The following is a 13,882-nucleotide window of genomic DNA, read 5'->3' as shown; positions in this document are numbered from 1 at the left end:
GTTTTACTCACCACTGCTTTTGCAGCATCAGTGCAAATGTCAACACAGTGAAAAAGACAAATAACATCTTTTATTATTATCAGAAAATGGTTCGACCCGATGGCCTCTCTGAAAATGTCTCAGGGACCTATGTGGGTCTGTGCACCACACTTTTAAAACCTGTTTAATCTAATCTCTAATGCTTTTAGGAGTAGTTTCTTTCTTTATCTTCCTTGGATATAGGGTCACTAAAAATTTTTATTACACCACGTAAAGAATGCTGAAGTGGCTTACAGTTTTTAAAGAAGTTTTCCTTATGCTATTGTTTAAGATACACTAACAAAAATGTATTTTCCCCATTTTCACATTTGTAGATAGGTTGTAATATGCATTTTAAAATATTTAATAGCACAAAGGTCAAATTTTCTCCCTCTATCAAACATTTTGAGAGATTTCTTTTTTAACATCATTCCACATGTGCTATGTTTTGTTTTGTGGGTTTTTTAAATATGATACCAACAAGGAGGTATTCACTATAGTTTTGCAAAAGAGGAAGTAGAACCATGAAATGCTTAGATTTCTTACATGTACACACACACACACACACAAACACATATGAGTGTACAGAACAGTTTCTTATTGCAAAGGCAATAACTAGCCCATGTGAGAATACAGACAATAAGAGGAAAATGGAAATTATTTCTAATTCCACTCAAAATGATGGTGTTAGCTATTTGGTATGTATCATTGTAATCTTAGTTTGTGTACATTTATTTAAAAGTCTAACAAAAAATGTAGATAGTATTTTTGTATATTGTGTTTCACAATAATTCTGCAGTTTATTTTTTTAATTTATTTATTTTGAAAGAGAGAGAGCACAAGTGGGGGGCAGGGGGGAGAGCAGAGAGAGAGAGGGAGAGAGAGAATCTCAAGCAGGCTTGCTGCTGTCAGCACAGAGACGGATGCAGGACTTGATCTCACCAACTGTGAGATAACAACCTGAGCCGAAATTAAGTCAGATGCTTAACCAACTTAGCCGGCCAGGTGCCCTTATTCTTCGTTTTAAATGAAAATCTATTGTTATCTAGGGACTCAAAATAAAATTATTTGGTAATAAGTACCTACTTCCTTCAATTGCTATGCCAAGAAAATAACAGCCCAATATGAGCATTCGTTAGAGGAAAGACTCTGACCAAAACAGGGGGAGTCTCTAATCAAAATTTCCTGGCATGACCCAAGCCTGACATTCTGCTTTGCTTTAGCTACCTCAGTCTCCCAGCACACATGTGTGTTTACTGAATTAAACTAGAATTTCATTCCATTTTCCAAAAGCATGCATTCTAGTAAGATCTGCCTAGCAATTCTTACCAACAAAGATGTACATTTCTTACAAAAAGATAGGAATGCTAGTTTCTTTGGTTTCAGAAGATGTTCAAATGTCACTTTTGTACAGTGTGAGCAAGCAGCCCCAAATAAAAGGTTAAACTAACAATTTTCAAGAATACTTAGTTCATAGGGACAGTGGTGCACCTCACATAGTTGCATACTTTTTATCTCGTGTAACCTCCACAAGAACTTCGTCAAGTAGGTACACCAGTCTCATTTTACAGATGAAGATACTGAGGCCCAGCAGTGTGAAGTAACTTGCCCAACGATAGATCATCTCTCAGTCTTTTTATTCTAAATCAAATGCATTTTCTTCCAGCACACAACTACGTTAAATGCTATTGGAGCAATTAGAACAAATGATAAATTATTGTCATTTCATAGGTAACGATTTGAAAAAAAAAATTAAACACCTTCCTCATATAACTCTTTAAAATACATCTCATATTTGAAGGTTGAAAACAAACCTGACTACATAAAGTTTTAAGGTATATATCCAAAAACAGCATACACAAAATTAAAATACAAACCACAAAGGCAAAAGGTTAATATTTTTAAGGGAAATGGTTCTTAAAATTTAGTTAGAAAATAAAAAAAATACCCCAATAAGAAAATGAGCAAAGGATGTAAGCTGGCAATTGGCAAAAGAAGAAATACAAACTGTCCATAAATATGAACAAGTGCTCAGTCTTAGTAGCAATAAAATAGAAATTAAACCTTAAATTAAGATGCCATTTTTAACTAATCAACTGGTATATTTTTGTTTTGTTTTGCTTTGTTTTGTTTTGTTTATAACGATGTAACTGATACAAACTTTTTGGAAAGACATTTGCTAGTATGGATTGAAAAGTAACCCAGCGGGGCGCCTGGGTGGCGCAGTCGGTTAAGCATCCGACTTCAGCCAGGTCACAGTCTCGCGGTCTGTGAGTTCGAGCCCCGCGTCAGGCTCTGGGCTGATGGCTCAGAGCCTGGAGCCTGTTTCCGATTCTGTGTCTCCCTCTCTCTCTGCCCCTCCCCCGTTCATGCTCTGTCTCTCTCTGTCCCAAAAATAAATAAACGTTGAAAAAAAAAATTTAAAAAAAAAAAAAAGAAAAGTAACCCAGCAATTTCTCTGGAGTCAATTCTCAGCAGTGATACAGCATAGCCTGCAAAGGTGTATGTGAAAGGATCACAACATTATCTAATTATGGAAAGATTTATGAAACAAAATTTTATTAATAGATTATCAAATAAACTGTGATATATCTCATAACTTAACATTTATGTTTTTATTTTCTTCTTTATACCTTTATATTAACTCAAATTTTCTTCAGTGAACCTGTATTAATATTTGATCAGTAAAAAACATACAATTCTTGAGATGCCATTGGCCAAATCTGTGATCTGTTGTCAAGTCTGTGCTAGACTTTGTGTAAAAGTGATTTAGGTAAAAAAAATGACATTAAGGTTTAGCAAGCACTTAACCGAAAAGCTCATTGTGCTGTGTTCTTTGCATAGTTTAGCTCATTCAAGCCTTACAACAATCTTACTAAGTAGATACTATCTGTGGTCAGCACTTCAGAGCTTCAATGAAAGCTGATGCAAGATATTGAAAATAAGAGAAAACGATTGCCTTCTGAGAATTAAAGTGAAATATAATGAGTCAGAAAGAAAATCAGAAAGTTCCCTGTAAACTGTAGGCTGGCTTCCTGGGCCCACCAGACCAGGTATCTCGACAGAGCTGAAAGAATGAACAGGCCTGTAGGTTTGCTCATGGGAGGTTAGGGAATGTGAAGAAAGAGCGGTTCCAGAGGCAAGTATGGGCCACATGCACCCAAGAGCCTTAACCAAGGCCCTTCCAGAGTTTCCAGTCCCGTTGACTATCAGAACGTCCTAAACTTTGTTAGCTGAGGAAGCCAACCACAGGTGAGGGAGGAGCCAGATATGACCAAGAGCATCCATTCTGGAGATGGCTGTCTTAGGACATCTCAGACTGCTGGGGTCATCCAACTCCCCTTGTTCTAAAGCATGAGGACATATTGGATTATGATCTGCTTTCCATTAAAATCTACTGACAGGGAAAAAAAAAAATTGCTACCTTTGCAGATACTAGCATTTTGGTCCCAGCAGAGCCCATCTCTCAGTGTGAGTGCATCCACAATCATTCTGATTTGTATAGTTGATTCTCATTACTCATGGGAGTCTTGCTCTATAAAGTATCCTCAAATACTTACTTAGCTAATGTTAAATCATTGCTCCTAGAAAAAATACAGGATTAGGCTCATGCAAGCCTCTGGACTTTTTTTTTTTTTTTCCCAACTGATGAATACATAACTTTATTTTCTGTGTCTTTCTGTTTAAAGACACCTTATTTAATATATATTGTTGATTCATTAGCTTTGCACTCACAACCAACAACACTATAACTCATGCCAGAACAAACTTATCTAACACACATATTTTCTCTATAAGGCACATCACAGCCTTCTTGCACTTAGGAACACTACACAACACTTCAGCACTACTCTGCAGGACCATTCTAAACAGCAAAATCATCAACAAAAAGCACACAAATGAAAAAAAAAGGAAAAGGAAACCAAATAGATGACAAAAAGGACACTTGTTTACAGTATGAGAGGTGAAGTAAGAACACAGAGCCTTGTTTGACCTCAGCTGGGAACATGTGAATCAGGTGACTCAAATTTTTTTTCCCTTCTGTGTGTGTATATAAATGACTCAGAATGTACTAAAAGTATTGATTTGGGGGTTACAAATAAATTTTAGTAAGTAGGTGAATTCGCAGATACGGATTCTGTGAATAACGAAGACTGACTCAGGCAGATGAACTTGGTGAACAGGACCCTGACCCTGAAGGATGCTCCAGTTCTTTGTGTGCCAGTGACACACAAAGTTTTGGCTACTGAACCAAAAAACTATTCTCACAAGAATCAACCAGCTCTCCCCAGGTAGCATAGCACAACCTCACTGTTGACTACTCTCTTCTGTTTCCATACTTCTATACAAGTGTTTCTCAAACATCAGAATGCGTCAGGAAGATATGAATGCATCACTGAGCCCACTCCTCACATATCTCACTCAGTAGGTCTGGAATAGGATCCCAGATTTTGCATTTATAACAAGTTCCCATGTGATGCTCATGCTGCTGGTTCAAGGACCATCCTTTGAAAGCCTCTGCTGTATACTATTATCTCCATTTTACAAATGAAAACCCAAATCTCATAAGGGTTGAGTAACTTGTCCAAGGTCTTACTAACTGGTTTTTAGGATAAGATGTGGCTGAGTTCATGATCAACTTTCTCTGTTCAACTGCAATATCTTTGGGGCAGATCTCCTCTTAACATGGCATTTCTCCCATGTGTCAACTATTTTAAGTGGTAGTCTTATTCCTAGCCAGGTATGCAGCAGTCTGTTCAGTCATAACAGAATCAAGCTAGAGAACCAAGAGTCCTGCGCTGACTTTTGGGCCCTTGGCAGGTAGGGTTTGGAGTACAGGAAGGAGCAGAGAAGAAAGAAGACAGGTATCTCTCAGTCTTGCTATAGGGTGACTCATACTTGATAATAGCTTAAGCTAGCAGAATACAAAGGAATTGTTGTCATCACGCAAGCTTAATGGTAGATTTTGGTTGAGAAGCACTGGAAGGTAGTGATTACACACACACACACACACACACACACACACACACACAGAGAGGAGTGGGGAGTCTGACCTGATTATCTGTTATCTGAGCTTGAATCAGAGTAAAATACACAGTAAGCTCTAAGTGCGAGCTAATAGGGTCAGTTTGGAAGGGGTAGGTGGGAGATCATGAACAACCTTAACGGGGAAATTCATAATCAAGTTACAGAGTCAGGTACTTGAGGAAAATTCATCTTGATATAAGATGAAGTTGCTAGGCTGCTAGATCCATTAATTGTGTGCTGTATCATATTTCATCAAGAACATTTTCACATCTTACTTTTGCAGTAGTATTCCATACTTCTGCTTACCTACATTTGGATTCAAGCACATTCTGCCATTAACAAATGATGCTGAAAGATTCAATGAAATTGTGAAGAATCAGAAAATTTCTGCTAATATTGATACACCAGAAGGTGGATTTGATGCAATTATGCAAGCTGCTGTGTGTAAGGTATGCTGAGGGGTAACCTAAATTGCATCTCTTATTAGCAAATCTATTCTGAAAAGCTTAGCCATCTTTCCCTTAACTGCCATATTTCTATGTTTCTTAAAACAAAAAATTTCCAAAAATTTGTAATTTATTAATGTTGAAATGGACACTTTTTTTTATGCCTGATATTCAAGTAATCTAATAAAATTATAGTAGTGTTGGGAAAAATTGGTTAAAACAATAGTTAGGTATGATCAATTTTCTAAGATCAAGATCAGATTTGTTCTTGAATAAACCATGGTAAAAATAAAAATCACAGGCAGAAATTAATGAAAAATAAAAATGCCCTAATCAGTATAAAGTTCCACATAAGATTAGATATCTATTGTTTTGAGCCAACAAAATAAGTACCAGAAGCTACACTGTCCCTACAACAATGCAGGGGCATTGCCCCTCCTTGACAATCAGACAGGTATCCAAGGGAATGATTCCCCTGTCCAGATGACAGGTCTTCCTGGAAAATACCAAGAAACAGACAGGGCTGAAGGTTCTGGAAGGTGGAGGAGCCAAGGTATTAAGGGAAAAAGCGAAAAGGGGCCAGGTGGGATGGCGCTGCCAGTATGAGCTTTTGTCCCGCTAGTTCCTGGAATAATATCAATTAAAGGGGGGAGCTCTGCTAAGAAACAGACAACAGATCATCTTAAAAAGCCGTATGCTGGGGATTGATTTTGAAAAAAAAATTCTTTTATTTGTGTTACATTTATAATTTTTGGATGGTATCAGTAGAAAAAGAAAAATGTGCCTAAACGTTGGGTGACATTTAATAAAACAGGCATACTTTAAGTCCACTGTGTATTGCATTCTTACTAGTTTTGCTTAGACTTGGGTTTGGAATGATCTATGACCTCCCTCATTCCCTCTCCTCATTTTTCTGGTAAATTGAAAGCTGGACAGTAAAAATAATTAACTATGTAAAAGTCAAGATCAACTGGATAGTGATTATAGTGGAACTGTTTTTTCTGAAGCATAAATCATCTAAAAGTGTTATCCAAGAAAAATCAAATGCCATAGAGTTTCATATTTTTAATTCATTAATAGTATCAACTCACAAGAGATGAAAAGGGCCAAAATAGATGGATTAGGATTATAGTTTTTATGATCTTAATGTGTCCAATCATAATTGATTCACTCTCAATAAATGCCTGCCTCTATCCCGTACAACCCAAATATTTCTTTCTCACTGTAGGAAAAAATTGGCTGGCGGAATGACTCCCTCCATCTCCTGGTCTTTGTGAGTGATGCTGATTCTCATTTTGGAATGGACAGCAAACTGGCAGGCATCGTCATTCCTAACGATGGGCTCTGTCACTTGGACAACAAAAATGAATACTCCATGTCAACTGTTTTGGTGTGTAACCTACATTCTTCACTGTTTTCAGGGCTTCAAGTAGGCAAATGAAGCAACAATTGCTGCAGTACCCAGCAGAATAACCCACATTTGGTGAAAACCATACATTTTCTGATTTGAGATTAACAAATTGCCCTTAGAGCTTCCGACAGGAGCACAGGTGGATGGTGGGGATATGTGAGAAGTCTGGGTCTGCTCTCAACGACAGCCCCAGAAAGGGGGTCTTAGGCCAAAATAACAATCACCTAGGAATTTCAGTGAATGATGGTCCCAGAGTCATGCCCCCTAAATAATGCCATGCTTTTGTGCACCATAGTGCTCCATGGGGAACAACTAGTCAAGTATTGCTTGGCTGGTGCTTATTCACATTTGGCTTATTTTTGTGATTTAAAAAATGCTGGTAACATTCAAAGAAAAAAAAGCTCTTGACTTCTGTAAAACAAGGTAAAATTTTCAGAGCTCTTTGACATATATGATCGTATTTGATCCTCACCAGAACCCTATGTATCTAACTGATTTCCTTGTTTGGACCATGAGGCTCTCAAGGACATGTTCTTCCCTCTGTCTGGAATGCTCTTCCCTTGTAGGCTGCTGAGAGACTCTTAATTATCTTTTAAAACCCAACTTAATTATGACTGCTCCCAGAGAGTGCTCTTTGCCCTCTGCTGGCCCCGAAATGATCATCCTTCCCCCCACTCTTAGTACTTAGATGTCTCCTTACCCATCTCCACGCACAAATGTGTTTGCTCATATTTGTCAGTCTTTAATATGTGTTCCTCGGGGCCAGGACTGGTGTATTATCTCTATTTCCTGACAGCACAGTGCCTGGAACAAAATGGGTGTTGACTATGGATGAAATAAAATTGAATTATGAAGCAGCAACCTGGGAAGATCACATTATCCCTACTTAACACTTGGGAAAATATGGTACAGAGAATTCAAGTGACTTCTTAAAATGACAGTGCTATAGAAATATATATAAGGGAGAGGGAGAGAGAGAGAGAGAGAGAGAGAGAGAGGGAAAGAACCTAGAATTCTATTATCAGATTGGAAAAACTATTCCTGAAAAAAAGAATTCAATGAGATAATATATATTATATATATTATAAATATATATATTTATATATAAATATATAATATAAATATTTATATATATATTTATAAATATATATTATAAATATATATATTAAATATAAATATATATAAAATATAAATATATTATATTATTTATAATATATATAATATATATTAGTTAAAAAAACCCAAATGATTCATAAATTACCTGCTACCATTCCTTGACTTAAATTTCTAAATTTCAACATGAGTGTTTTCCCCTATTGACCCATAGTAGTCCTCAAACTTATATATTCTTTTATCATGTAAGTTGTCTTTCCACATTATAATATCCATAAGAGTAGCCACATTTTTGTGTTTTAGCCTTTGAGGGCCAAGAAACTGTGAGGCATGGATCTCTTTTTTATTACTTTTTCTTGCAATTATTCAAATGCCCCATTAATAGACATCTCTGAAAAAGCAGGATCTTAGAAGCAAGCACTACTTGTTGCTTGGTATGACCTTCCCATCTAATAAAAGTTCAATTTACTTTTGCTCAGTGAGTTAGTGCAAATGCACAGAAGTTGTGGATTATTTCCATGTCTGCCTACAGCATAGTTCCCTGGGTCCTTTGAACACTTCCTATGTACTCAGTGCTGAGCCAGGCTCCAAGGGCCACAAAATAATAGGACACGGTCCCTGGCCTTGAGGAACTTACAATATAACTGTGGAAATTAAACCAACTGATTTAGGACAAATAGAAAACCACATTTGCCCATCTATGAAGGGCTTCACAGTGTGATCCTTGCAAAACATGCACATCAGTAGAAAGTGTGAGAATGTGGAGATAGGAAGGCCCAGCAATGGAGGAATTTAGGCTTGAAGGTCAGGGATTTTTGGTGTTTGGGCTATTGAAAAGCAGGGGACACTGAAAATGTCAGACCCCGGAAGATTTATGTCATCTGGATATCTACTAATAAAAATCCAAATCGGATGGCAAGCCCATTTTACCCAGCCAGATACGCAGCTGCATCATTTACCGGAGTATTTTAGACAAAACTATAGTTTTCCTGGAATTTGAATCTTGTGCCTAAAGAAGATATCAGGCAGAATTAGTCCCAGAGTGCTGAGAATATGTGAACACAACACATCAGTGTACGAGAGGGCTTACTTGTCAGTGTTGCTCTGCTTTGGCTGCCTTCATGATCAACATCATCTTAGCCTCACTGTTTGCAGGCTACTCTTTCATTTGAGTTTCCTGTTTGTACATTATCCACGTTTGAATTCGTACAACAGCCAAGTGTGCTGCACGTTTTTTAACCTTGGAAAGTAGAGGCCATGTTCAAATTTGATCATTTACGCCTTTCTGGTTTTTTAAAGAGCTCATATCACTTGGGCATGAATGTGTCAATGAAAAAGAAATACAATGTGTTTTCAGTTGTCCTGTAAAAATGTCGCAGGATCCCCTAAAATTGATTAGTGACATCAAAAAGTCAGTAAAACCAAATCCAAAACTGGTGCAGGAACGTCTCAAATCAGATGGACGTAGGAACCCTAGTGTGTCATTTCTCAGCAGGCTGTCCCTTCCTCCCACCTTATCCAATTCCAGTAGGAGTGTCCGAGCTACCTGAGTCACCGCAGTCACATCCGTCATGTCTACTGCTCCTCCCCCAGCTCTAACATTCTCTACAGCTTGAGCCTGTTGGCAAGCGGCGCTTAGAAGAACCGTGTCTCTACCCTTGAAAATACGACACACTATAATTCTTTAAGTAAATTCCAAGTGCTCTCCTTAGAAGTGACTGAGCATAATATACCACATTGCCAGGCACTGACTCTCTGGAATTAATTCGATTTGCAAGATTTAGGAAACAATTATTAAACCAATTGAGTGACTGATGCTAATTGTGTATTTGTTTACTTAGAACCAAACTGAAATGCCAAACTCAGTATGATATCTTTGAAAGAAATACTCCTTTCTTTATTTTACACTCTTGTGTTAAGATGACATTTAAAATCTATATGTCAATTTTAGGAATATCCAACAATTGGACAACTCATTGATAAACTGGTGCAAAATAACGTGTTATTAATCTTTGCTGTAACCCAAGAACAAGTTCATTTATATGAGGTAAGCAAACATAATTTGGGGAATTCCTTCAGGGAAAGTATTGGACGTGGAACTTTAGCATGAACTCAGAGTTCAGTGCATGGGTTGCTATCAGAAAATCATTAACATGTGACAGATATGCTGGACACTTGGTAAAGTTACTGTTTGCAATTTAAATTACAAATCCAGGGGTGCCGTGGAGAGTGGGGGACAGATCTGGTGGGGCAGGGAAGAAAGAATTAAGGAATGACAAGGTGAGTTGTAAGAGAGCACCAGGGAACATGGGAGCACCTACTTAACAGAAAGTCTGTCTTCCTTTGGACTGTTTCATGTGACAAGGAGGGGAGTTAACAGAGCAAGGGAGCAGAAATGACTTGAAACTTTCAGACATCTACAAATCAAGGCATAGAAAATATACAAGTGGCGATACAATTCAAACCATTGAGAAGTAAGAAAGGTAAAAGAGAAAAGCTTGTTAAATTGGGCCACAAATATATTTTCTCCCTCATAGTAGCTGGGTTGGCAGTTTAAGTTTTTGGATGGAAACACCAGATGCAGAAAGGAAACTGTTTCATTAGATGCGCTAGTGTTTGTAAACCACTGCATACACTGTAAAATGCATATGTAAACACAAAAGATTTCTGTGGGTTTATTCCAGCCTAAAAAACAATATGTCAGAATACCATGTATCAAGATGCTAGCAAATGACTTATTCCTATTGGGCAGTTTCACAGAGAAGTAAGGAATCTCTAGCCTGGACCTGAGAAAATGTAGAGAAACTAGGTGTACATTAAATTGTCTGTGCCTTCTTCTATGCAGAAGCTTTAAATACTCCTAAGTTCAGAGTCCGATCTCCCATTCCTTTTTAAAGGACCTCTTAACTCTCTTGGTGACTTTACAGGGCTCGGGAAACTCTGACATTATTTCACAGAAGGCTTTGATTAAATGCCACTCACTGCTAAGGACAGTGCAGCCCATGAACTTGCATCAGGTTCTATAGAAAGGATCCAGGAGGAGATCCTATCTTGCATTTTTAATGAGAGGAGGGTATTGTACTCCAGGTGAGATTGCCTTCTGCTGAAAACCAAAAAAGTGCTTTGCAATCAAGCTGCATACTCAAGGCCTTTGTTCTACTCAGAGACCATGTGGGTTCACCTGATCTGGGCATTTTTTTTAAGGCTCTTTAGTATGTGATACTTGTTTCCAGTGGTTTTAAGTAGTAGAGTTGCGGTTAAGATTAAGAAAAAAATACCCCAAATACAATAGTGAGTCTATTCTGCCTTTGATCCTTAAGGGTAGAGTGAGAGGACCCTGGGGGTCACAACACCTCCTCCACAGCCTGGTCCTGTTTAGAAGGGGGAAGGGGAGTTGCACAGAACTTTTCTTAAAAGGGGAGTCAGAGAAATACAACTGATGATCATGAACATAGTCGTCCATAACTCACTTCGGTAATAGTCTTTAAGACTCACAACTCATTTACATGCCTCCTCAAAACTGCTACCAAAAGACAGAAGAAGATGAAAAATAACCACGTGGCAAAACAGAATCTGTCAGATTTAAGTTAGTTGGGCCGACGGTTCCCCTGTTGCAAAGGAAATGATCATTTCCAGGGAAAACACCAGATTAGAGCCTGGCTCTCATTTAACAGCAGGACATTTATTTTGCCTGCCTCCTAATCTCATTATGAGGCGAATTTATGTTCTGTCATGATCTGTGGTCTTTACCATCCAGGCTCCACTAAATTCAAAGGGACATTGTCAGGGAGCCATGCAGCAGACCAGGGCAGAAGCCCACTCTCCGACTCTGATGCTTTCTTTCATCATTTTATCTCTATTTTGATGGATTCATCATCCCATCTGCATTAGTCAGGGCAGGCGGCAGTCTGGCCTAAAAATAATGACAGCGACATTGCACTTCCCTGAAGGCTTCACATAGCATGAAAATGCTGATCTCTTGTTTTATTGATAATGAAAACTGAAAATAAACCAATATTGGCTTGTGTTGCCTTTCCATTTAAATCTCTTAGAAGGAGCCCAATGTGAGGTGGAGCCCTGCCCAACCTGATGTTTGGATAGCTGTGATAGAAGGGATATAACTACTAAAGAATCACTGAAAAATAAAACCAGTGATAGGATAAATACGTGGTTAGACCTAATGGAAATTCCAAAAGGCAATTTGCTTGCCCCAGTTCTGTGTTAAGCATAGCTATGTGCATACACTCTGGGCACAGGATGGCTCCGATTCAATGGTGACCCATCTTGTAGCAAATATGATTTATGTTGCCTATTCATGGAATGCAGGAAAAAAATTATAGGTTTTTGTTTTGTAATTTTGGGAAGATGCTCCGGACGGTCCAGATGTGCAGCGTTGCTGTGCTTTGTGGTAACAAAGAAGAACAAACAATGGAAAGGATAAAGTAAGCAGTTTTGCCTTCAGTTCAATATGACTGCAGAGTGCACCCCAGACTCCAGCAAAAGGATGATTTTGAACAAACTTATTATTATGAATAGTTGCCTGTTTGTCCAATTATAGGGTTCAAAAGATAATGATAGATAATAGACTGAGCAGTAGGTAGCATATTACATTCTAGTGGTAAATACCATTTTGAATCAGGATTCAATTACCCAAGCTTAAAAAAAATTTTTTTAGCTCCTCTATTGTTTTCAAATGTTTACTCTTAATTTACATTAAGATAGTATCAGGCTACTAAAGCCCAATTGTCTAATTTGACTAGTCTCTCCTTCCTAGTGAGATATTGATATAAAAAGCAATTAAATTAGCATTCTTAACTACATTGTCAAATCATGTTATTAATCACCTGGAATTATTTACAAGACTTTAAGATATTCTAATCTTTCAAAATGTTCACATCTGGCTGGAAAAGATGAGTTTTGTTAAGTTGATAATGATAATTATTATATAACCTAGTATTTACAATGAAATGTTGAAACATTAGAAAGCAAACAAGACATATTAGTAATAGACACGTCCAGTTTAGTTGCTAACATTTATGACTGCTGATTGATGTCCCTATTGTTAATAGGACAGAGTGATATATCTAAAGTATAGGGACAGGACACCCATGCAGGGTTTTGTTTGTTTGCTTGTTTGTTTGTTTTTTGAGAGAGACAGAGTCCAAGCAGGAGAGAGGCAGAGAGAGAGGGAGACAACGAATCTGAAGCAGGCTCCAGCACAGAGCATGAAACAGGGCTGGAACCCAGGAACTGTGAGATAGGACCTGAGCCGAAGTCTGCTGCTTAAGGGACTGAGCCACCCAGGAGCCCCACCCATGCAGGTTTTAATACCACCAAAGGGCCCTTCCCTCTGGAAGTGAAAAGCCCTCAATTATCACCTCTTTAAGGAGAATGGTGGGTTTTGCTCATCTTTCTGTTTAGGCTATTTCTCGATACACAATAGATTTTCATCTTTAGTCAATTTGGGTCAAAGTTTCTAAATAGTAATTTGGAATTTTGTGTGACAAATACCTGTGGAAGTTGAGGGAGCCCATGTATAAGACCAGGTGGGGGTGTGCCTGACCCAGAGCTACAGTCATTTGCAGCCATCTCTTCGCCCTTGGACCCAGATGGCACCAGGGGAAAGGAACACTGCCATCACTCCTGGGACCAACCCGTTGGATAAGTTCAAGAGCCTTCTCGCTAAGCCACAAAAGGAAAACCCCTGAGCAGTTACCCCTATTTGCTGGTCATTGTTATCTAAGAACCAGCATAAAGTATAGCCACAACATGTTAAGAGCTTGTGTGGCTTGTGAATATAACCTATCATATGCAAGTTTCAATTTTTTAAGATCAATAACCCAGTTTTTATATCACCCCTTCTTTC

At 38.2% G+C, this 13,882-nt stretch overlaps 1 protein-coding gene across 2 annotated transcripts in view; it reads left to right on the top strand.

Annotated features, from left to right (window-relative positions):
* The window catches only part of ITGB6 (integrin subunit beta 6), a 78,167-nt gene that overhangs the window by 11,963 nt on the left and 52,322 nt on the right, over positions 1-13,882 (top strand). For both annotated transcript variants that reach the window (XM_030324396.2, XM_030324398.1), the window contains 3 exons: positions 5,330-5,495; positions 6,721-6,882; positions 9,968-10,063. In XM_030324396.2, coding sequence (XP_030180256.1) covers positions 5,330-5,495; positions 6,721-6,882; positions 9,968-10,063 — 424 coding nt within the window. The remainder of the gene's footprint in view (positions 1-5,329; positions 5,496-6,720; positions 6,883-9,967; positions 10,064-13,882) is intronic.

The sequence above is a fragment of the Lynx canadensis genome, chromosome C1 (assembly GCF_007474595.2).
Source record: "Lynx canadensis isolate LIC74 chromosome C1, mLynCan4.pri.v2, whole genome shotgun sequence".
Taxonomy (NCBI): Eukaryota; Metazoa; Chordata; class Mammalia; order Carnivora; family Felidae; genus Lynx; species Lynx canadensis.
Note: the sequence above shows the minus strand (reverse complement) of the source record. Positions and strands in the feature narration are given on the sequence as shown.